Source organism: Strix uralensis, chromosome 1, assembly GCF_047716275.1.
Source record: "Strix uralensis isolate ZFMK-TIS-50842 chromosome 1, bStrUra1, whole genome shotgun sequence".
NCBI classification, from domain to species: domain Eukaryota; kingdom Metazoa; phylum Chordata; class Aves; order Strigiformes; family Strigidae; genus Strix; species Strix uralensis.
Genome location: NC_133972.1, coordinates 102422630 through 102445984, shown reverse-complemented (window position 1 = coordinate 102445984; position 23355 = coordinate 102422630). Strand labels below are relative to the sequence as shown.

The 23355-nt window shown below is 40.9% G+C and overlaps 1 protein-coding gene and 1 long non-coding RNA gene across 2 annotated transcripts in view; one reads left to right on the top strand and one right to left on the bottom strand.

The window, feature by feature from the left end:
- Positions 1-3877, bottom strand: part of LOC141946156 (uncharacterized) — a 35051-nt gene extending 31174 nt beyond the window's left edge. The window contains exon 1 of the long non-coding RNA XR_012629742.1: positions 3510-3877. This is a non-coding gene — a long non-coding RNA (uncharacterized LOC141946156). The remainder of the gene's footprint in view (positions 1-3509) is intronic.
- Positions 3878-4150: 273 nt separating this feature from the next.
- On the top strand, positions 4151-22272 carry FRRS1L (ferric chelate reductase 1 like). The gene is made up of 5 exons (XM_074875451.1): positions 4151-4383; positions 6161-6245; positions 6733-6871; positions 10018-10264; positions 10726-22272. The coding sequence occupies exons 1-5, from the start codon at positions 4176-4178 to the stop codon at positions 10896-10898; spliced, it is 852 nt and encodes a 283-aa protein (XP_074731552.1). The 5' UTR covers positions 4151-4175; the 3' UTR covers positions 10899-22272.
- Positions 22273-23355: the final 1083 nt, after the last annotated feature.

Below are 23355 nucleotides of genomic sequence, written 5' to 3'. Positions count from 1 at the left end.
AGTGCTTATTGAAGCAAAACTCATGCTGATTTAGTGTCTAAGACTGCTGGACTTAGTCTTTAGATTATTGTATGTTATGCTTGCGTAAAAGAGCTTGGAGACATTGCTTTTTTCCTACATTAGATTAATTTTATAGAAAGAGTGCTGTTGTGAGCAATATTGGCTGCAGAGGCACGGTTGCCCTTGGAGCAAGACCAGATACATAATTCAGTGGCAGCAGAAAAAGAAAGATTTAGCAGTGCTGAGCAAAAGATGATCTAACGATCTAATGCAGTTTTCATTTGGATGATAACATATTTAGAGCTTGTATTTTCTTGCCTTTCTCCAGAAGACCCAAAGCGGTACCATGACTCCAAAAAGCTTCACTCATCTCTTTATTTAGTAGCTTTCAGAAATAGCACACATCTTTTTCCTCCATAGCATTTCAGTTTTTCTAAGGCGATCACTTAGTTTTTACTTTTCTCATAGGAGATACTCTTAATGAATTGGTATTTGACATTTTTTCCTTTGTCAATAATTTTCGTACATCATGAAAAACCTCTGCTTGCAAGAAATTCCTAGCAGATTTTCTCCCATGTCTTAGTTTAAGTAACTAACGCAGCAAGCATGTTTCTGTAGTCACAGGTAGTTAACTAGAGCACAAGATGAATGACTGTTAATGAAATCAGGGCGATTTCTCAATTTCTAACATTTGTATTGTTTAATAAAGGAAAGCCCAAGATAAATTACTGGTAGAGTAGATACGTTCACCGTATTGAACAAGATTGTGATAAGGGTTTGAGAAAACTGCGTATGAACTACAAATTCTGGTTCAGGTTGTTGCAGAGTTCTTGTAAGAAAACTGCTGTCTCAGGAGTCATTCTGATAGTCAGCACTGGTGGATACATACTGGTTTTTCAATACATATTGATTTGATGGAAATAACCAGGAGCACTAAACTTTAAGGACCTGTTCTTGGGCTTGGATACACTGAGGAAGTAGCTGGGAAGAGGCAGGGCAGTATGAACTGAACCAGCTTCGGCTTTTCGGGTTGAACTGGGAATAACAATAACTTATCAAGAGCTGAGTAAGGAAGTTGAGCCTCTTATAAGAGGACTATCAAATGGAGAAAAGCTGCTAAATCATGCACAGAAGCAGAAAAGCAACTGGATTGGGCAGGATCCAGACTAACTGGTCACAGCAGTGGTGGGGGACTTGTTTGACATGGGTGGTCCCAAAGGCAGAGCAGGCACAAAGGATGCTGTATTAGGGGTTTCTGTAGCCTGTCGGCCTGCCAGCATCACTGGCCTTTCCCCGTTCCTCTCTTCATTAGTCAAGCCATGCTCTTATATGTCTCGTGGGGTTTTACCCTCTTCCCCCTCTCCAGTGCAGGAGCTGCAGCCACTCCTGAATAATGCAATTAGAGACTCTGAGACAAGATTTTTTTTCTGAGTCTCTGTTATGTAAACTATGACTTATTCCTGAAGCTTTAATTTCTAGTCCAAATGCCCCAAAAAGCATGAGCCTCCAGGGTGTACTTTGAGTAAGAAACAGAGCCAAGAGAGAAGGCAGGATGGGCCTCAAGGGATGGCTGGGGATAAAGCCGGTCTCCAGTCCTGAGAAGACACCACTAGACTGAGTGCTAGCACGGGAGAATTGCCCAAGCTAGGGCAATTAATCATGCAAGGAATCTGGCTGCTGGATTCTGCTGAGGCAGAAGGTGATGGTGTGAGAAGTGGTGGAGATGACCACATGTCTAATTCACCAAAAGCAAGAGGACTCCTGCTGTCAGAGGATGGCGATACCTTCCAACCCACGGTTCACACACGGCATGTGTATGTCCATCTAAGAAAGGTGTTGCCAGCATGTGCAAGCTGTGAACTACGGCATTCAGAATGTTTGGGCATTTGCGGATTAAGGCTGCTCGTGCAACTGCAGTTCGGACTCCTGCTAAAGCTTTTTTTGATGGCAGCCTCAGTTACTTGATCAGATAAGGATCTTCTCTGCAGAACTGCTGCCGCATGGGCAGTGCTGTTAGTTGCAGACCTTTCTGTCTGCTGAAAATTGAAGGTACTCAGTAATGCTCGACCAGTCTCAGTACATTGTTGCTTCCTATAAGCAAGCCATTTTTGTGATAGGAACAACCTTAAGGCAAACACAAGAGGTTCTGCTAAGGAAAAAAATGTGTCTGTAGTAATTAATTTTAATTTATTAATAAATTTTAATTTTTAATTAAATTTTTAAGGATTTACTAGGAGGGAGGCACATGCAATAGGGTCAGCCTCTTAGCCATATCTTCACCCTAGAAAATAAGTGTGGCTCCACTGTAATCACAGACCCTTATCTTGGCTGTCAGATTTAAAATGATAGGTGTCATGTAGGTACAAACAACGCATGATAAATATCCTAAGTGTTTACTCTAACTGCAAAGCATCGCCTGTATCGCAGTGCGCTAAAGCCTGTTTCCAGGGAGGAAAAACCAGCATGCAGCTGACAGCTGTTCCCTCGCTGAGCAAATGCTTCTTCACAGGCATCACAACCCTCGGCTAGCTATTTCAAAAAGGAGACGGGGGGCCTTCATCAGTTGATTATTGCCAGAAAGAATAAGCTGCAGCCTTATTTTCCTGTTAGCCTGATTTATAAGAGTTTCGCTATTGCCATTTTTCTGCTTGTTTTCCACTGGCCTGGTAAAGTTTGCCAAGCTCAGTGAGGTGGGAAGAAGGGACTCATTATTTTGCACTTGAGCTGGGTGTTGCTCTCCCATAGCTTTTTCCATACACTACTATGGAACATGCTGAATTTGCATGCGATCGAAATTGCTTTTGCAACTTCTTTATACCACTGTGTAGATGTTCCTCTATTTGCAGAGAGAGATAGCCTGCTACTCCACTGGACTAAGGCGTGGAGACGTGAATTAACGTCCTCCACTCGATGCAGCCCAGCTCACTCTGGTATGACAAGCAACCACGCAGCCCAAGGGAATGAATTTATCCCTCACACAGCCTAGGTCTTGGGCAGTCTCAGTGCCCCATCAAAAATTAACTCAGTTTGGTCATCGATATGAAAAAGAAAAGATTGTAATTTTCAGAATATTGCTGACTGATGACTCTTCTTCTCTCTCCCTCCCTCCCCCCTGGTGTTTTGCTGAATTTTCTTCTAGGGTCTCAGAGGATGGAGCGTAACCATGCGTAACAATATAAAAAAGAAACTATAGTTATAACCAGAGGATGGCAATCCAAACCCAAGAAAAGAGCAACTTCGGTGAACACAGGGGATGAAAGGTCATTGTTCCTCCATCAACCCGTAGATACCACGGCACAGCGAGAACACAAACATACCCTTAATGCCTAGCCACAAGTCCAGCCCTGATCAGTTACAAGAGCCCAAGCAGACTTTGGGGGCACAAGCTGGGCTTTCTATCAGTTCTGCCAGGTTTTCAGCATATTCGTATCGCTGCCAGTTACACTGCATAAAACACAAGGCAAGCACACGCAATCAGACAGCGAACGCTCGCTAGCGTGGGGTTTTACCTGAAACGAATGCTAAGCCGTGCTGTGCCTTCAGTCCCATCTCGGAAGTCATTAAAAATAAGTCAGAGAAGAGACAAGTTCACCCAGCAATTACCGAGCAGGATTTATCATCACGCCCTCCTGAAGCACATGCGGGGAGGTTTTGGCGAATCGAGGCCACGGGGGCGGCCGGGGACGGCCTGGTGCTGCCCCCCGAGAGCCGCGCCCGGCCTGTGGGAGAAGGTGTCCCGGCTGCGGGGTTGCCGCGGGGTGGGGTGGGCTGTGGGGTGCTCCTCGCGGGGGCCTGTGGGGTGCTCCTCGCGTGGGGCCGTGGGGCGCGGGAAGCTGTCGAGGCCGGGGTGACCCCCTCGGCGGAGGGCCCGGCGGAGGGCGCGGCGGTGCCGGGGCTTTGCCCGTGGGGGGGCTGGGGGCGGCCCGCGCTGCCCACGCACACAGTTGCCCCCACGCACCGCCCGCCCCCACGCCTTTCCCCCCACACACCCTCTCGCACCGTCCCCTCACACACACCCACAGTCCCGCCGGCACCGCCCGTTCCCGGGGCCCGTTCCCACCCCCCCACCCCCCGGCGGCGGCGGCGGCAGCGGCGCAGGAGCCCGCGGGCGGCCGCGCAGGAGGCGCGCTCGGGCGCCGCCGCCGCCGCCTCCCCGCCCCTCCGCCGCCGCCGCCATGGCGGTGCGGAGCCGCGGCGCTTGGCGGCGGCTGCTGCTGCTGCTGCTCCTGGCCGGCTCCGCCGCCAGCCCGGCGGAGGAGGGCGGCGGGAGGCGGGAGGCGGGCGGCGGGGAGCACGGCGAGGAGGCGGCGCGGCCCCACCACGATTCCTCGTACGGCACCTTCGCCAGCGAGTTCTACGACCTGCGCTACCTCTCCGAGGAGGGTGCGGCGGCCGGGGGCAGGCGGCGGGGCCCGGCAGGGCGAGGGAGGGAGGGAGAGAGGGAGGGAGGGAGGGAGGGCCGGGCCAGGCAGTTGGCGGCGGCCCGGTGGCGGCGGCGGCGTTCAGCACGAAGGCCAGCGCCCGCCGCCATCTTCCCCCGCCGCCGCCCGGGCGGCCTCCAGCCCGGCCTCTCGGGGGTCGGGGCCGCGGGGGAGCCCCGGCTGCCCTGCCCGACGGCCGGGCCCCCCGCAGGGCTGGCGCCTCGCTCCCCAGCGGCACCCCCGGGCTCGGGCACCTCCCCCCCCGGTGGGGGCCGGCGCAGCCCAGGTCGGGCGGCAGCGGCGGGGGCCGCGGCGGGAGGCCGGGAGGGGCGCGGGGATCCGGGCTCCGGCCCTGTCCCGCCGAGGGGGACCGGCCGGCGATGGCTCGTCTGCCGAGAGGCAAACCCCGCCGTGAAAAGCTTTCCGGGCTGCTCATTTAAAAAAGAGTCTTTTTTTTTGTGGCTTTCGAAATGCTGTGTGATGTCCTACATGGTAAGAAACATAGTAGTCCTGGATTTTGGGGTGTTTTTTTGCATTTACAAATGGCAGAATGTTAAAAACTCCAAATTTGTGGCTAGGCTTCATTGAAACCCGGTTGTTTGATGCATTTGAAGAAAAGGCAGATGTGAGAGGATAGGGTGTCCCGTGACCAGGCTTTCAGTGATGCTCCGCTACAGGCTGCTGTGAAATTTTGCCGATTTAACGTGTTTATGCTGGGTAATTTACCCAGGCCCCTAGAACGGTTAATGGAGGCTGTATTTTGCAGTTTTCAGCATACTTTCTCTCTCCATTGGCACTGTCAGAAATCTAGGAGAGTGAATTAGGTGTCCCAAATGCCTGAAGTTGTGTAAGTTAAACATTTGTCTGCAGATGCTGTAACTAACTGCAGTGTTTATTTGCTCCTCAATGAATTGCTTCCAGAGGACTTTATAGTTTCACAACTAGCACTTTGATTGTCAGTTGGCTAAGCAGAAGAACATCCTATTAAAATATTCATGCAACAGACACAAACTTTTACAAGCCAAGACAGAAAAGGTCTGTTTGCAAATGTTCACACTTTCTCTTTGGTATACTGTCATACAGCAGACAGGGGATTGCTTGGAATCATACCTCTCATTGTCCAACTCTTCAGGGTCTTCCTTCACAAGTGATTGCAGGTCATTACTGCAGGCAATTCCCTGTTTTGATACTCTCTTCCTTTTATTGCAATGCGCGTTTTATTTTACTACTTAATGGAGGGTATATTTAGTATACAGGTCCTTTCAGTATCCATTCCTACAGCTCTGAATCTGGTGCCCTGCATTTATACTTGATACTGTCATTTATGGCTAAGGAGTCAGATTTCGTTCCCGTATGGATTTCCTGAGGGGACTAAGACTGCACAAAGAGACAGCTGAGTGGAGATCCCTAATTGTTAGTTGACTGCACTAGTCCGTGTTCCTTCTGCCTTAAGTTAACTTTTGCCCTCAGTGTAGCAGAGCCATGCCTTGGCATACTTCTCCCTTCTTGATGAATGTAGAAAACCTGAGAACATTTTTGTTTTCAGTTATCAGTGTTACTTTGGTACCTGGATCCAGGACCATCTGAGCAAGGGTTTGTGTATGTGACAAAGTAGTCTCTCAGCTGAACAGCTCAGTTACCAGTGGACAAAGTAAATGCTATTGGAACCCTTTCTCTTTAGTATTATTGCTTTCTATTCCTTGTATTTTATTGCGCAATGTTGTATTCTGATTATACAGGTTACCCTTTCCCTACTGCTCCTCCTGTGGATCCATTTGCAAAAATCAGAGTGGATGACTGTGGAAAAACCAAGGGATGCTTCAGGTCAGTCTGAGATAAGAGTGCAGATACCTTTATGTTTGCAAATGTTGACTGATTACATTGGAGACTTTGGTAAATGTTCTGTATTCATTTGAATAAATGCTTATTATTTAAGAACATACGAACATGTGGTTATGGACTATACTATCTGAGAAAACTAGATTATTGAAGGATATATGTCTCAGTTACGGAACTACAGTTATTTCACGTTTCTTGTATTTTCATGAAGGACTTACAAAACCAGGCCTAGGAAGGTCAACAGAGTAATAGTGCATGTAATTAATTGCTTGCTGTACTGTTTAAATACTATACATTCTTACACTAAAGAGTAGAAATTGCAAACACTTAAGGGTACTTTGTGTATAGCATAATATGTTTTACTGCCATTATGCCAAAATGCATTCTTTTAGTTTTTTCTTGCAGAAAGATAATTAAATTCCGTCGCAGGAAACCACAAGGAAAAGTTTAATGTATTTCCAATTCCATATAGGTACGGTAAACCTGGATGCAATGCGGAGACCTGTGACTACTTTCTAAGTTACCGTAGAATAGGAGCTGATGTTGAATTCGAGTTGAGTGCCGATACCGATGGCTGGGTGGCAGTGGGGTTTTCCTCAGACAAGAAAATGGTAAGACATGTACAGTTCTTCATGTTGACAGTGTGCACACTTTTGCATGCTAGGATACAAATGGTTTATATTTGATATGTCAGAAACAGAGCATATAAGGAAAAACTGACTTGCTGAAAACAAAGCACTGTTCGGTAGCCACCCTGGGAGCAGAAGCCAGGCCTACTGCCTCGCAGAAAACTGCCATCCTTCCTAACATGTCCTTTTCCTTCTCTGAGAATTACAACAGTATTTCGGTTCAGCTCTGAATAACTGAATGTTATTAGCTTTTTGCCTTTTTATTAGAAAAGTCCTCAGGGATAAGCCAATTCACGTGGAAATGTCCTGTCATGCTTTATGTCAGTGTTACTTGGACAAAAGGCACATCAGAAGCTAAATAGTAAATAATTTTATTATTCAGTAAATCAGCTGACTTTCAGCTATATAAATATGGCTTTCACTGTTAAACTTTGGAAATCTTTTTGTTTCTTTCATACCTGTGTGTTCCAGGGAAGCCAAAAATGTGTGACAAAATGACTCCTGCTAATTTAAACATACAGACTCTAGAAAGCAGTCTTGTTAAAATTTCGTCTTCATTCTCTTCTGGATTTTATTGGTTTGGTTTTATGCTTATTCCTTCACTTTTCGTTGTGTTTCAGTGAGCAAAACAGGAGCAAACTCTGCTGTGCGAACTTTAAAAAACCTGAGCAATAGATGACTTAGGCAAAGATGTTTTGTCTGTGATCCTTGGTAAAATGTTTAGGATTAAAATGCAGTTCATAATGTAGGTGTTGTATACAGAAACACTCCTGAGTATGTAAAACAGTACTGACCCTGTGTTCTAAATCACCAGTCAGAGGACAGGACTGTCTTTTGTACAGCTGTAAGCAGTAGTCTGAAAAAATACAGAATTTAGACATTCTGGGCTAGGACCCACAAAAATGAATGGGAAGACTCGTGCTGACTTAACAACATTTATATCAGACCCAGAATGAGAAATAGAAAGAAAATGTGAGGGCCAGTGCTTTTCAGTCATTGCTCTATATGTCTTAATATGACACTGTAAATAAACACAATAAAAATAGAAGTTTTTTGTGCCATAAAGAACAGTTCACGTCACAAGAAACAGTTCATGTTTTTAATGTTGTGAGGAACAGTTTTACAGCCAAAATTTTGGGAAGAGTTTAGATGCCTGGAAATGCAAATACTCAACAGGGTTTTCAGAGCAGCTCAGCACCTTGAAGTGTTTGGCCCCAAGCTATCAGAGAACATGTTACCAGTTTGTGACTCTGCTACAGCTGCAGTAGATCCCAGGGTCCCACTGCCTGCATCTCATCAGCCCCTTGGAAAGCAGGCGTTACCTTCCATCCCAGGCACACCAAGCAGCATGTTAAGTCTCAGCTACTGGTAACAAAAATAAAAGAAGTGTAAAGTAAAAGGTTTTGCTTCCAAATTTGCTGCGTATGTGATCTAATGCCCATCAGTCAGCTGGACTAAACCAGCTAGCATCTGTCTTCCTCTCTTGTTCCTCTTCTGACTTCATCCTTTTTCATAACTTCCAGGAGGTTTTGGTGTTCTGGGATGTACAGGCTCTAATGGTAAAATGACTCTGGGTCAAAACAGCTTAGCTGTGGGAAGTGGGCTGTGCTTTGGAGGCCCTAATCCAAATGGTGTGGCCTGGATAGCTACAGAAGTTCAGGAAAAAAACCTACTTTTTGTCCTCAATAGATGTTTTTTTAAAAGTCCCATGACCTATTTCTTTGTCTCAAATAACATTATGCTTTTCCCTCGCAGGCTTTTGTGCCTAGGCAGGATTTTGTAATGTCATTCTGTTAATTGAGATTCAGAATGCTTTTTTCTTTCCTTTTTATTTTTTCTATGTGAAAACAGCTTTATTTTTGCCTCTTTGTACTTAAGAATGAGGGATTTGTGCCCAGATGTATAAAAACTAAACTTGGAAAACAAGTTGTGGAGAGCAAGGATAGGCTCAAGACAGAAGCTGGAAAGGTTGCCTGCAGCAGCACTGAAGTGCAGAAACTGTTCAAGCATGTGTTTTACCTAGTTGTCCCCTTGTTCCCTCACTTTTGTCACATCTTTTACAAATCCACATAGCAATATTTCCAGAGAGCTGAAATGCACCCTTTTTCTCTCCTTTCCCTATAACAAAGAACTGAGAGATTATCACGCTAGCAAGCATCCTGTCTGCCATCAGCATCACCTATCAGAAAGATTAATCTTGGAGAGTAGGGCCTGTATTTAATATGGCACTGATACCTGTGGCAGTGGTGTTCAGTAAAATGGCATTCATCCAAGTTGCACAGTGTTTTAATGGTTCTTGATACTAAGGCTTCTATGAAATAGTATCCTCAAATTAATGCTAATCCCTGAGTGATACAGTGCTCTTCCACTTTGGCAGTGACTGTGAGTAGCTGTTCTAGCAACTGGTTTAATATTTCTATGAATGGCCTCTACAAACAATTGTCTCACACTTCCTTCTGTCTGCTGTTTCTTTGCTTTATTGTAGTGCTTGGTGGCTGTTTATTCTATGTGAAGAAACACATATTACTTTTTTTCTTGTATCCTATGGTGTTCTATATTCTGTTACTACATGCTGACATCTTTCATTTTCTCTTAAGAGATATAAGAAATGATGTTCCCTTAAGTGGACATCAGAAGAGATCAGAAAAGACAGACAGTAATTTATGGTATTATTTTCCCATATTTAGTAGATTCATCTCTATTTTACTAAATTATATTGGCTTTCTGTCCATGATTTGATGCAGTGGAGTTTGTGCACATCAAGGATTCAAACCTGCAAGTTTTTATGAAGCAGGATCCTAGAACTTCATAAATTATGAAAGAAAACAGCCTTCCACTGATTAATTAATTCTGTGATGTCAGGGTGATATCATGACTTACAAATATGTTATATATGTTAGGTAAAATAACTCTTAGAAAGGTCCAAAAGAGAATTCAGAGATAGTAAATAAATATTGTGCTTTTCAATCTGATTGAAGACACGTGGTTAGGGAAACAAATATTTGTGTATATATAACTGAGGAAGAAGGAATGAGAGTCCCAGGTCTTGTGTATAATTTTAATTATTAATGAGGAAATGCTTTGTGACACTTTTGTTTTCCTTCTACCAACATGTTTTTACCATGTAGGGAGGAGATGATGTCATGGCTTGTGTTCATGATGATAATGGAAGAGTCCGAATACAGCACTTCTATAATGTCGGTCAGTGGGCTAAAGAAATCCAGAGAAATCCTGCTAGAGATGAAGAAGGGGTTTTTGAAAACAATCGTGTAACATGTCGATTCAAGCGTCCTGTATATGTTCCCCGAGAGGAAACCATCGTAGATCTGCACTTGAGTTGGTACTATCTGTTTGCTTGGGGCCCAGCAATTCAGGGTAAGTTGATTTCTGTGTTACTGACAGAACTGAGGTGCCAAAATTGATAAATGTCTTTCAATTACATTATCCTTACTAGACCCCCTTCTTTTTAATGAACTAAAATTCTGGCAGGATGGGGCTTAAAAACAGATAAAAAAGAAGACAAGATAAATAACAGATTCCTACATGTCATGTTTTCATGGCTATATAGCTATTACCCCACTCCCCAAAGCTAAATTTAGAACTTCATAACTAGAAGTTCTGAATTCCTTTGAAGGATGTTTATTGTTTACTTGAATTTCATTTCTTTTATTCAGAATTTTAATTTCAGAAAGCAGAGAAATGACCCTACTCACTGACAGTGTAATATTGCATGCTCCTGTAGGTTTGAAAATTACTTGGCTGTCTACCCGTTTCTTTGGTAGAGTTACAGAAAAAATGCATCTGACATTATTTCTTTCTGCCCTTACCTGTTAAAGGTTCTATAACTCGCCATGATATAGACTCACCACCCGTATCAGAGCGTGTTGTCAGTATTTACAAGTATGAAGATATTTTCATGCCATCAGCTGCCTATCAGACCTTCTCTTCTCCATTCTGCTTGCTCCTCATTGTTGCACTGACCTTCTATTTATTGATGGGAACCCCATGACTGATGGAAGATAGCAAGAATTTGTCAGCGGAAGTTCCTCAGGATGGACAGCTATACAGATGGACGATGCATTTTTCTATTGGAATTTATATCACACCACCATCCTCATCTAGCTGCTTTTGAACATAGTTAGCTTCTCAGGAGCATGCAATAACCATCTCCTTTGAGTGGCAGAGTGGTGACAAATCATTTAAGAATAATCAGTGAACACATAGGAGAATATTTTCAGTGTTGTGACTACTTGCTTAAAGAAAAGGAGACTTTTGTAAAATCAATGTGTGTGCGTGTGGGTGTGTACGTGTGTTTGGGAGGGGTGTCTGTATGTGTGTTTAGGCAAATTTAGTGATGGACTTCTTGTCAAATAACAAAATTGCCTTCCAAATTGCTCCCAAAAGGCAAATTTGGGAAAATGTTATAATGCTGTTTCTTACTTCTGGAGCAGACAGCACAACTCCAAGTGCAGTTTCTGAACTTAAGATCTGGATACCGACACAGCAGTATAAATCCTGCCCTTCAGTAATGGACGGTTCTCTCAATTTTTATTTTTTTTTTTTTTGTATTTACCAAGGTTTACTTGCTCCGGTACTTTCCAAAACTAAACTTGCATAATCAAGCATTTACATGATTTTTTTTTAATGGAAAAGAGGTGATGAATGTCTTTACAATAATAGTGTTTCAACAGCTTTCTTGAAAGAAATGGCTACTTCTTTTATAAGTGAGATATGAAGTTATTTAAACCAGAGGAAGGGAGAATACAGTAATGTAAACTCTCCATGCATAGGAAAAACAGGTGTAAAACATACAGAATATAAAAGTTCCCAACAAGCCATAGGATGTCCTCCCAATAGATTAAATTAATTTTTCTCTTTTTATGAAAAAACAGTAATTTTGTTGACATGTAAATACGTTTTTAAGCAGTTGTGTAGTAGTATGAAGTAATCGTGGTTTTCTGTGTTGTATGCCTGTATATCCTGTTCATGTTAAAGATGAATATGGGCAGCTGGTGTTAACTTAAAAAGAAATGAAAATATAATTGTAAGGAAAGATAGGGATTAATAAGAAGAGCAGTATTTTTAGTTTCATCAAACCATTGCTAAAATGTAGTTACTGTGAAAAAAGATAAGCTGAAGAGGAAATACATTAGATTTTTTTATCACTAATAAATATTACAAAGATGAATGCTAAATATTACAGAAATGGAAAGTGTCAAAATGTATTTACGAGCCACAGAATATTGTGAAAAACTTTGAGTTCTTGTGGAGAATTTCTGTTCTTCACGTGACTGAAGTGTATGACACATGTTTACATATAGCAGTCAAATGTGCTTAGATAAGGCTGCTCATTCACTTCCCAACTTGCATTGAAATTCTATTTAAATAGAATTAAAATTTAAATTGTGCCAAAGTTCTATCTAATGTGGTACGCTTGAGGACTCTGTAACAGGATCTGGTAAAGTATGTGATGGACCTCCTTTCTATTCTCATTGCTGCATAGAGTTCAAAAAGATTATCTAGCTTTGCTGGGTTGGCATCATTATTCACAGACTGAAGTTTGTAGACTTAATTTTTTGGGGCTCAGCATTCTTCAAACCTATGCTTAAAGTATATGAATTCGATTGAAAATTAATTTATCTCCTTCACAAACACTTTATCCCTGTTTCAAAAGAAAGATTGCTTAGTAATATAGATTTTCATTGATGTCTTTAAGGATTTGTTCACTTAAAATTACTGGAGTAGAGTTCAGGAGGGGGAAGAGAAACTCAGAATGAAGTGAACTTTAAAAGTGCATATAGTAGCTTTATTTAGTATAAATTATTTCTCTCAAGTTGGATAACCTACTCATCATCCGTTGAAGTATATAGTGGAGACAATCTAATAAGGAAGGTCTGTTTTGGTCCACAATGGCTGTAAAATTTAGCCTTAAGATTGGCTGAAGCAGATAGCTGAAGCCTGGATATTGAGTTTTATATTCAGCAACCAGGTGAAGTGAGGAAATCATTAGGGCAAATTCTTCTTGTTTGTGCTAATTTGTAGGCAGTGGAGATAGTGCAGTTCCTTCTCAGAGATCACAGCTATTTAAAGTAGCCTCAGGGTTGCTTTAGTTTATGGCCTTATATTTATGATTTTAGTTTCAGGCATTTACCTGATTACCCACTAAAGGGCTAATCTAATAATTGAAAGGTACTGAAGTAGGATAGAAACCCGTTGTGGCTCCTCTTTCCTTCTTTAATACAGTGCTGGATTTAGGATAGCCTGGCTGGACCTGAGCATCAGAGGTATGTTAAAGAGGATGATCCCAAGGTAAATGTACACCACCCGTAAAGCTGCTTTCCACTTACATGGAGTCATGTGTGTTTAAAGTTCAGACTCTAAAGCAACAGCAAATTCAGAGCAGAGGCAGAGCTGTTTAAGGATATGTCTGCTACAAAGTATAAACTTCAGCTGTACCCATGTTCTCAATTAGGATAAAAAAATACTTTTTTTTTTTCTTTTTCAATGTACTTGTCAGTGTGCTGTCTGGTGTCTTTGTCATCATATTTTTCTCTTGTTGAAGTATTAGCAGAAATGTGCACTTCTATAAAAACTTTCACCCAAGCTTCAAAGTATTTAATTAGCACTAATTAAGTATTTCTAATCAAATGTGAGGAAATAAAAGACCACAACAAGCAGCAAAGCAATCTATTTTCTTCAGCTTTTTAACTGATGGTTGACTTGAGCACTGAGTTTGTCTGAGAGTTGTTCTTCAGAGTGGAAAAAGCAGGAATCTGAGATTTAAGTCAACAAACAAATAAGGTAAAAGTCTCTAGAAAGTACTAGTCGGGAAGAAACATAAGAAGAAAAAGGCCATAAGAGAAATGAAAAGACTTTAACTCAGTGGTATTTAATTTTGTATGACACTTGGTAAGTCTTAACATTTGAGTGGTCGTAGTAACTTGTCATGGAAGGTATTTTAGTTTTCATGTGTTTAAGTTTTTTGTTTGGTTGGTTTTTTTTAACACTGAAAAGCAGGATTGATCCCGGTTATACAAAGTTACTACAAAGTAACTTTCTTCAAAGTAGTTGTTAAGTGATTATGGCATTCCAAATAGTTTTTTTGATTTTTCTAATTAACAGGTACCAACACAAGCTAGAGGAAAAGGCCTCCTTTGGAAAGAGAGGCAGACATTTCCTTCTCCAAATCATTTTGGTTTCTTTATGGTGCCTACTAGCAAGCAGCTGTTAACGAACACAGTTCCAAAGTGCTTTTATTTTGAGAATTACTTGCTGCAGGGTGACATATAGAGGCATAGAATTTCAAAAGTGCATGTTTAGAGTATGGTGTCCTTTGTAAATTTAACTTTGATTATTAATTAGAAAGATAGGACTGGCAAAGACCATAAGGCATTAATTAACATCCTTGAATATGTTATTTCCATGTAGAACAGAATTCGGTTGTGACCATTGGTTGTTACATTAACCGTATTATCACCCTCTGCTCACTCTGTCCATCTTATTTAGAATGTTTTATACTTAAAGTTTGTAAGTGAGTTGAAAGAGAAATCAGCTGCTTGTATTTGTGACAGTGCCTATTGCAAAGGGACCTTGTGTTTTGACTGTAGTGTCTGACTGGTACCCTGCTACAAATAGTAAGCTAGACCTGACATGACATTAATAATAAGTAGGATAGGAAAGAGAAAAAATAAGTGGTGAGGATAGACTTTTGAAAAGTATTTTTTTTTCCTTTGCTCTCTATATATTTATGTATAGGTGAGATACTCCTAGATGCTCATTGATTTCCCCCCTCCAAAAAAAGCCTAGCTGATTTGATAACAATATTTGATAATACCCTTGGCTTCAGGGTGATGCTTTCTTCAAAATTCTGTCATTATAAGGGAAATACTTGGGTTTTGAAAGAGAACATATTGATGAGAAAAGTTTGAAATCCCTCTGTGGCCTTCTTGTCTTTCTTGATTGGTTTTGCAATACTTGGATAGCAAGAAATAAAACCACATGTGGTCTCCCTAATCTGAGGAACCCCCCCAGATTGGGTTAAAAGTTGTGAAAGCTGTGTTTGTCACTGACTTTTCCAGTCTTTAACATAGGGATTAGAGAATGACTGGAGTGTGGTGTACATCAGCAATCCCAGGCAGCAGTTTTGAAGCTCACTTGGGACACCATATCCTGGGTCTGAACCAAGAAGTAGAGCCCTGCAACTGCCTCCATGTGTTCAATCGCTACTGTGAAATGGAAATAACAAACAGCACGACCCATCCTACACCAAATCCCTTAAATATGCATATCTTCTTTTGCCAAACTGTGGATGGTGTTCTTACTGTGAGTGTTAATGTCTAGTCTTTCTCTGAAAAGTACCACACTCCTTGTCACTAGCCTATGTCCTGTCCCCGTTTCCACAGATGCCTTATGCTATTTAGTGAAATGATCCTGAGAAGTCTTAGCCCAGCTGTGAAGAGGAGTTAGTGGGTAAGGAGGACTGACACACAGCTGTCTTCATGATTATCCAGGTCACAGATAAAAATCTGTGTCATTGATGATACTCCAGTTATCTGTAAGTAAATGACTGGTGTAACTTTAAGAGAAGATGCAGGTCTCCCTATTTTGTTGTCTGTCTTCTCTTTACTTTCCCATCCATCCAGTGCATCAGACATTTATAAAGAAACAAATTATTCTCTTTTTAGAGAACAGACCATCTGTCTGGTCTTTCTGGGTCCACTGGAAGTTTGCACCATGCCATACTCTAGAGGCAGAATTATATACAAACTTGATAACTTTTATCAGCATTTAAATTGCATTTTGACTCCTTGGTTTCCTTGGTATGACACACTGATGTGTAGCAGATGTATTTTTCCTGCCCCCCCCCCCCCCCCCTTTTTTTTTTTTTAACATCTCCAAATAGTTTCCCTAAAGAAAAATACTTGGTAATAGCTTTAGGAGAAGGAAACATATATTTCACAGAATTACAAAAGGTCTAATATCACTTATTTTCAGAGATATCTATTGTGCTAGTATTTTATATGAAGTATAACTTTGTATAGAGCCTTAGGTTTATGATAGAAGTAGAAACACGTTTAAATATTATAGTTGTTTTGGTGCTTCATGGAGCTGTGTATGTGCATAACCTGCATGAATTGGCATCCTCTGTTTGAACTCTGACTCCACAGCATGTCATGAACAGGCAAAGCGGTCTGCTTGAATGCTACGCATCGAGGCACTGGTGACCTCAGATAGTTTGGGATAGAAGAATGGAGAGACTGGTAGTAAGGCTGGATAACAACGAAGGGCTAATGGTTTTGGCATTCTTCCTATTTTTGCATGTGTTTACATGTGGCTGAGCGCATCTGGCACTTTTAATCACGAGCAAATATTAATTGATGTGAATAGAAGGAACAGTCTGACTTTGTCAGCTTTAATGCATGTCCTAGCTGCGTAAGGGCTGATGTGGGGACAAGGTGAGACTGTGCCTCAAGATCTGTACTCCCCTGATACTCCAAGGTAAGAGCTAGAGGCTTGATCTTGCCTTCAGAGGTATGAAAACTTGTCAGGACCCTGTAGACAGTAGTGACAGTTGGGTGCTGTGCATGTACCTGCTCACTGGCCATTTTACAAACTACTGCTGCAGCAGTAGGAGTATCAAAAGATGGAGACTCTGCCTCCTTTCTTAATAGCTTTCACTGTACATTGTCTATTTTCCTAACTAAAATTTCACTATCTGTATTTCTGTAGTGGTGTGTTAGGGCCTAATGCAGCACTCCCACAGCCTGCCCAGCACCAATAATGGATATCTAACTGGAAGATTTTAAAGAAAATCTCAATTTCCCGAGTACAAAAATTAACCAAAAGAAAATAATTTATATTTATTGACCATATGTCAACTTTCCGCCACACTTTTTTTGTATGTAGTTATTTCTGTGCAATTTGTATGTCAAGGTATCTGATTTTTGCAGATACAGGGTAAGATCTAGGTAAACCTTCCTTTTCTAAGCCTGTTTTATTAGTATGAAATAATCACTTAGGTAACTTTCATTTTATTTTTACAGTGGGCTTGGTAAATTATGTATGCTTGAACTTGGTTATTTAACTTTCCTAATTTGGGCTCAGATAGTGAGGCAAAAACTAATTTTGAAATGTCAAGGAGGATGTATGCAGCTTGTGGAGTTGATAGGTGTGAAAAAGCAGACTTAAAAGACATTACTTGCTTTGAGAATCTGTGATTTGACTTGGCAAGAGCAACGAATCTGCTGTAAGGAAAGGGGCAGATTTTTTTTTTTTTTCCTTGGATTGCTAAGTAGTTTGAATTGCACTCATAGAATATCTCAAATTGAAAGGGACCCATAAGGATCACTGACTCCAACTCCCTGCTCCTCACAGGACTACCTAAAAATAAAATGACATGATCCAGATGCTCCTTGAACTCTGACAGGCTTGATGCTGTGACCACTTCCCTGGGGAGCCTGTTCCAGTCACCAACCACCCCCTTGGTGAAGAACCTTCTAATGTCCAACCTGAACTTTGTCTGATGCAGCTTCACAGTCTTTCACAACTGTTGCTTTTGCCCTACTTGTGTTTCTTCTCTAAATAGGAATGCTCTTTCAAACTGATGTGAGGTTGGAATATGTGCAGGACTTGACAGCCTGTATTTTAGAACAGCTGTTGCTGCTCCATATAGGTTCATTTCGATCTGCAATGAGAGGCTATTTAGGAAGGTTCTTATAAGGTGAACTTTTATATGGGGCTCTTAAGAATCTTTCTGTAAAGGTGTTATGGTTTTTATAGACTAGAGTGTTACAGAATTACCTGGTAGCAGTACTTTTATGAGCTGTTTCAAAATGATACTTACTCAAATTCATGTTTACATTTTTAAAGAAGTAATTGCATTTCTCAAAAGTGCCAAACAGCTGCAAATCTTTTATGGCTTCAATGCCTACTCAGGGCAGTGAACGTTTTATGGTGACTAGCGATTGCAAGATATTGCCTAATTTAGTTTCACATCTCTCTTAAGCTTAACATCTTTCAGTTCAATTTCTTAAGATGGTAATAGTAGAAGACTAAATAGAGGAACAACTCACTTAGGTTGTGTGCCAAGGAATAAAAAAAAATATTCTTGCTGATTTTTCACCACAGTGATCTGCAAAGTTTAGATTAATGAAAAATATTCTTCCCAGAATTAATATTTAGGAAATGTAAATTTGCTGAAGGTATTTTTGTGTGTCTTTGAGTCTGAGAATTATACAAGAGAGTTTAAAAACAAAAGGGTAGACTTTTATTTGGAAAGAAAAGAAGACAAAACAAAGAATCCTACATGTTCCCTAACTCCTTTGGCGGGGGGGGAATGGTGCAAAGCGATTCAGAATAATATATAGAAACCTGAGGTGTTACCTGCTAGGGTATCTTGTTTGCCGTTTTTATATACTAACCTTTTGTCACTTTTGGTACAAAAATTAGCCTCACATTAGTGTTTTTTACAGTATTATTTGCATTTTTTTCCAAACAAGATGAAAAAAGGCTAAGTTTAATAAATCAAGAAAATATTGTCATATAGAGTATTAGGATAATAGGAAAGGAAGCACAGATGCCATATTTAAATCTAGGAGGAAAAAATCTTATTATTTAAGTACAAAATATGCTATTTGCTTCTGAAATATTGGACTGCTCACATATAAAGCGATGATTGCTTTTTTATTTTTTCACAGTTGGTGATATGAAACCAGTGATAAAAATTGAAATAGAAAAAATTACCACAACAGATTTTCTCTAAAGCTGGAAGTATCATTCAAGTCTTGACATACATAGTCAAAGATGACATTCCAAACCTATTAACTAATTAGAAAAATGAAACGGTGGGACCCTGATATTTGTGTGATGTCCCCAGCCTTTATTTAAGCAGATGTATTTTGTAAGCATATTTGAAGCATCATGTGTTCTGTTTAGGTTAAAGCAGATGCCTGGTATGCCTTGGTATTTCTGATTAATATAACCTGAGGTCTGGTTTGCTTTAACCTCTTTGCAAGTAAGCACGCTGTTGTAACTATGTTAACGACACTTTGTTTTGTACTACATGAAGTGTAATGGCTGAACCTGAAATGTCATCTCTACCTTTTGACTTTGTTCAGCGTTCTCAAGACTAATAAACAGATAAAACATACAAATAAGCAACTTGTAACTATAGTGCTAAATGGTGTTCTGCATTCTTTATGCTATAGGCTCTGTTCTGTATGCCAATACCCAGCATCCATGTGAAGTCAATGAGCATGTGGTCGGGTAGGCGTGCAGAACTGGGGTTTTGTAGTCCAGAAATAATCATCAAACTTCTTTGTATTTATGCACTAGACTCTTCAGCAAAGTAACACTGAATGAAAAATACATAAAGAAATTATGGTGACCTACAGGACTACTTTACAATCAGTGCATGCCATAAAATGTTGCTTTGTAACATCTGTTTTATACTAAATGTTGGTGTTCAAGTGAGCCTTGTTAGCTATTTGACAGTGACAGACAACACTATTTATAAACCTGTTATAATAAATGCCTTTTTAGTCTATGAAAATGTGTGGTATGGCATTTATAAAAGGGAAAAAAAAGGTCTCTCTGAGACTAAAGTCTCTGCTGCTGCCCTGTGTTAACAATTCCTTCCTGTGCCATGGGCTTGAATTTATTACCCTGAATAATTCCATTTAAGTCAGTGAAGCTAATCACAGTAGCAAAATAACAGATGTGGGGGACTAATTTTTTTTTTCTTTTTCACTATCAGAATCACAGTGAAGATGTAAATAAATGTAATCATCTGTATTTTAAAAAAATATCAACCCAATTCTCACTTACTATAAGTTAGTAGAAGGTAGAGGTTCCTGTGGTGACCTCTATGCTGTGTTTTTGCAATCTGTTTGATGCAACTATAATCAAGTTGCCAATGTTACACATTTGGGTGTTCTTTATCTACTGTCATTACTGCCCCATTGCTTGGCCAGACAGAGTAGCTCCTGAAGCAGTCAGAGCAGGGTTTTGCAGAAAATAAGAAGATGCAGTTATATTAGAGATTGGGAACAGACAGGAGGAACCCCCATTAATATTCAGCAAGCGAAAGCGGCTGTAGAAGTCTCTCAAACAGGGATGCTTCAATTTCTGAGATCTCTCATGTTTGAGCAGGTATTTTAGCTCCTTGCTGGTGGTCTGAGAAGAGGCATTGGCTCAAGGCACCAAGAAATGTATTGCTTTTACACTGTGTGTTCTGCTGTGTTTGTAGTGTTGCTGCCCTATAGTTGCAGGCTGCAAGAAAGGACAGATCTCACGTGTGTCAGCTACTTGTGCACTATCCAAGTTATCATGATCAACAGAGGCCTTAAATATACTCAGTAGAGGGTCTTAAATTATATTCTATTTGTGCTACATAACATTTGACGGACTGATAAGGCATTTTGTCACAAACCTGATGAAGCCAAAATATTCTTCTGTTACTCAGATCTATCTGTATCCAACTCTTGTTCCATGCACGTGGCTACCATGTGGGTTAACCCTGCAAGAGAGTGCTCTGGATTTTGTTCATCCCAACGTCTTACTGGTGCTGTGTTTTGCATGCTGGTCCACAGAGTGAACATCTTTGTGTCGGTGCTATTGACTGCTCTGCCTTATGGCCATGAATTCCATTCCCCTTGTTAACTGCACAGGATTTATAGTCTTCTACATGAATCATTCAAGTATAGCACTGCTGATAATACCATATACTGAGGTACTGAACAAAGTCATTTCTGCAGTAAAGTCAGTCACTGATATAATCACTGGGTACAACCAGAGTCAGTGTTCCCAGCAGATGTTTTTCATTTTCTTTTTACCCCTGTTTTGTAAATTACATTTAATTTGTACTCATCTCATTTTAGCAGTTGATCTGTGTAAAAGATTAATTTTTTTCTGTAGCCCAAAATACAAAGGTATGTGCCAATGACCTAAAGATACAAAGTTTATATCTTAATGATGAACTTTAAATTTTTTTTTTATTTGGTCCTGCTACTATTGAAACTATGGTAGTTTGAGTATTTTTCATTCATCTGAGGAGCATATTACTTTGTCATTAAACTGAGGTGAATTAATGAAGTGAGATTAACCTCAACTGAACCTTCACAAATGTTCAGTAACACAGGATCAAGCAAACAAGTCTCTGGAGCAGGGATAGAGTTATTTTCTAAATATGCAGGCCAGTGCTGACACCTTGTGGCTTCATTACTGAGTTATTGCATAGTTTCGTGTGGCTATTTCAGGTATAAATAACGATTAACTTGCTGTTGTGAGCGCTGTCTGTCTCTTCTGCTTCCTGACCGCCTCAGTACCCAATATTTTGGTATCACATGTACGACAGCTTGTAACTTTGGGTTGTGTTGACTGCACATCGAGTGAATAAGATCTAAGTATGCCTGGGATCTCTTGAGGGGGACTCAGAAAGCTTCAGTTCAGTGCACAAACTCATGGGTGCTTATGCGGCAGCAGACAGAAGTTGCAAGCTTCTCTCTTCCTAGTTAATACCTCATTTTATATTTCCCTCTACACAGGAGAGCACCGAGGACTATCAATATATACCACACCTGCACTTTTAGGCACATACATGTTTTCTACACTGACACCAAAGCATTCCTTTGCTGCCCTCTTCACCCTTGAAGAACTACTAATAGCAAAAATACATCCAAAGGGACTGTTTGAGAACTTCTGGTAGTATCAGACCCTGAGATGCACTACTTATCTACGGCTGTAAAAATGCCTAAACCACAATGTATCAGTGCAATTTCTACCTGAATAGGCATCTAATCTAAAATCACGTAACATTTCAAATCTGAAACAAAACCAGCTGTTAAGGCTGCAGTTACTGTTTGAAACCTGTTGTGGAACTAAGTGTTCAGAGCTTGATGTGCATCTTGTGAAGACCACACATCCTGCCTCAGTTGTCACCTCAGAGATTGTTTTCAGATGTTTATGGTCATGTCCCTGTTCTTAAGTGTTCATGTTGTGGTAATACATGAGTTAGAAGTCTTTTTTTAATTGCATTGTGGGTTTGTGAGTGGTTTTTAAAATTTCTGATATGTTTAGCTGTTTATAATGAATAGTAAAACACAGCATTGGAAAGTTTTTCTACAGTAGGGACCAAATCCTCAGCTTATGTAAATCAATATTTATAGCTTCACTCAAGTCAAAGAGGTGACATTAATTTCTATTCCTGAAGAACATGACTGCCTGAGTCTGTTAAAGAAAAATCAAAGGGATAAGGATGTGCCTATGAAGATTTGATTTGCTGGCATTTCTGTTTATCTAGCAGAAGGATTTGTATTCTCATTCCTGTGTAAATCTTAATTGACACTTGCTGATTGAACTTTAATGTAATAAATGTATTATAATGAGCCGTTAGAGTCTCTTTTTGTTATGCTTCCTCTGCTCTGTAGGAACTGAAGAGAAAAGGTTTGAGGAGCAATACATACTTGTTATCCATTTCAGTGCCCTGCTAGGAGGCAGATCTATCTGATCAAAGAGCAGTGAGCAACAGTATCGTTTTAAGGTGCAATAAAAGCTTCTCATATTGGACAACTGCTTGTACTGCCTCATTGCCATCAGGATGAGACAAGGTACCTGTAGGCCTATAAATGCCTCCACTGCATGAAATTAAAGCACTTTGTCAAACCTACATGTGATCTGTTCAGCAAAGGAAAACAAGGAGCTGCAAGAGCCAACAGGGACCTCTAGAAGCACGAACAGATGTGTAATGGGTGAGAAAGGCTTTGCAGCATGGGCAGGTAGGATTGCAGTGTAAAAGCTTTAGGAAACTGGCTAGGCCCAGCCACAGCTACAGCTGTAGGATGCAACATGGTTACAGGGAGTGTGTGGAAAAACCTCTACCCTTCCTCCTTGGGATGATGATAGGGATAGGTCTCAGCTATAGCCTGTTGTCTTTATATTGCTCTGCCTTTAAAGCTGGGCTATGAACAGTTGTATTCCTGTGTTACAGGTTAAAACCAATTGTGCTCAGGGTAATTGCAGCTTTTAGACATCTGCATCATGCAAGAAATGCTCCACCAAAGTCCTGGTGGACACAGCTCTACCATGATGTTACATAATGTGTGTAAATTGTAAAAAGGAAAAAAAAAAAAAAGGAAAAACAAGTTCCTGTATCTATGCCCTTTTCAATGTTCAGAGGTATACAACTTCTGTAATATGCTGTAGAGTATATGCTGCATCTCTCTTTCAAGAAGAAAGAGGAAGATCCTTCTGTGGGTTTTATGGTAGCGTTACCAATAGCTTTAGTACCTGCTGGAGGGTTGTGTTAAGCTGTGAAAGGAAAACTGTTTGAGTAGTTCACATGTTGTGGATTCCAGCCCCCACAGAACTTGCTCAGACCAAGCATGTTTATACAGAGGCCTTTAGACCACCTGTGAAATGTTAGCTGCCCCCCTCACGCATGGACACAGAAGTCTGGTGTATGCCAGATG

Bases quoted from the DNA above. Each gene is read 5' to 3' on its own strand.
- FRRS1L (XM_074875451.1), top strand. From the start codon at position 4,176: ATGGCGGTGCGGAGCCGCGGCGCTTGGCGGCGGCTGCTGCTGCTGCTG. The intron at 6,246-6,732 runs GTCAGTCTGAGA...AATTCCATATAG, and splicing joins AAAACCAAGGGATGCTTCAG to GTACGGTAAACCTGGATGCA. The intron at 10,265-10,725 runs GTAAGTTGATTT...TACCTGTTAAAG, and splicing joins TTGGGGCCCAGCAATTCAGG to GTTCTATAACTCGCCATGAT.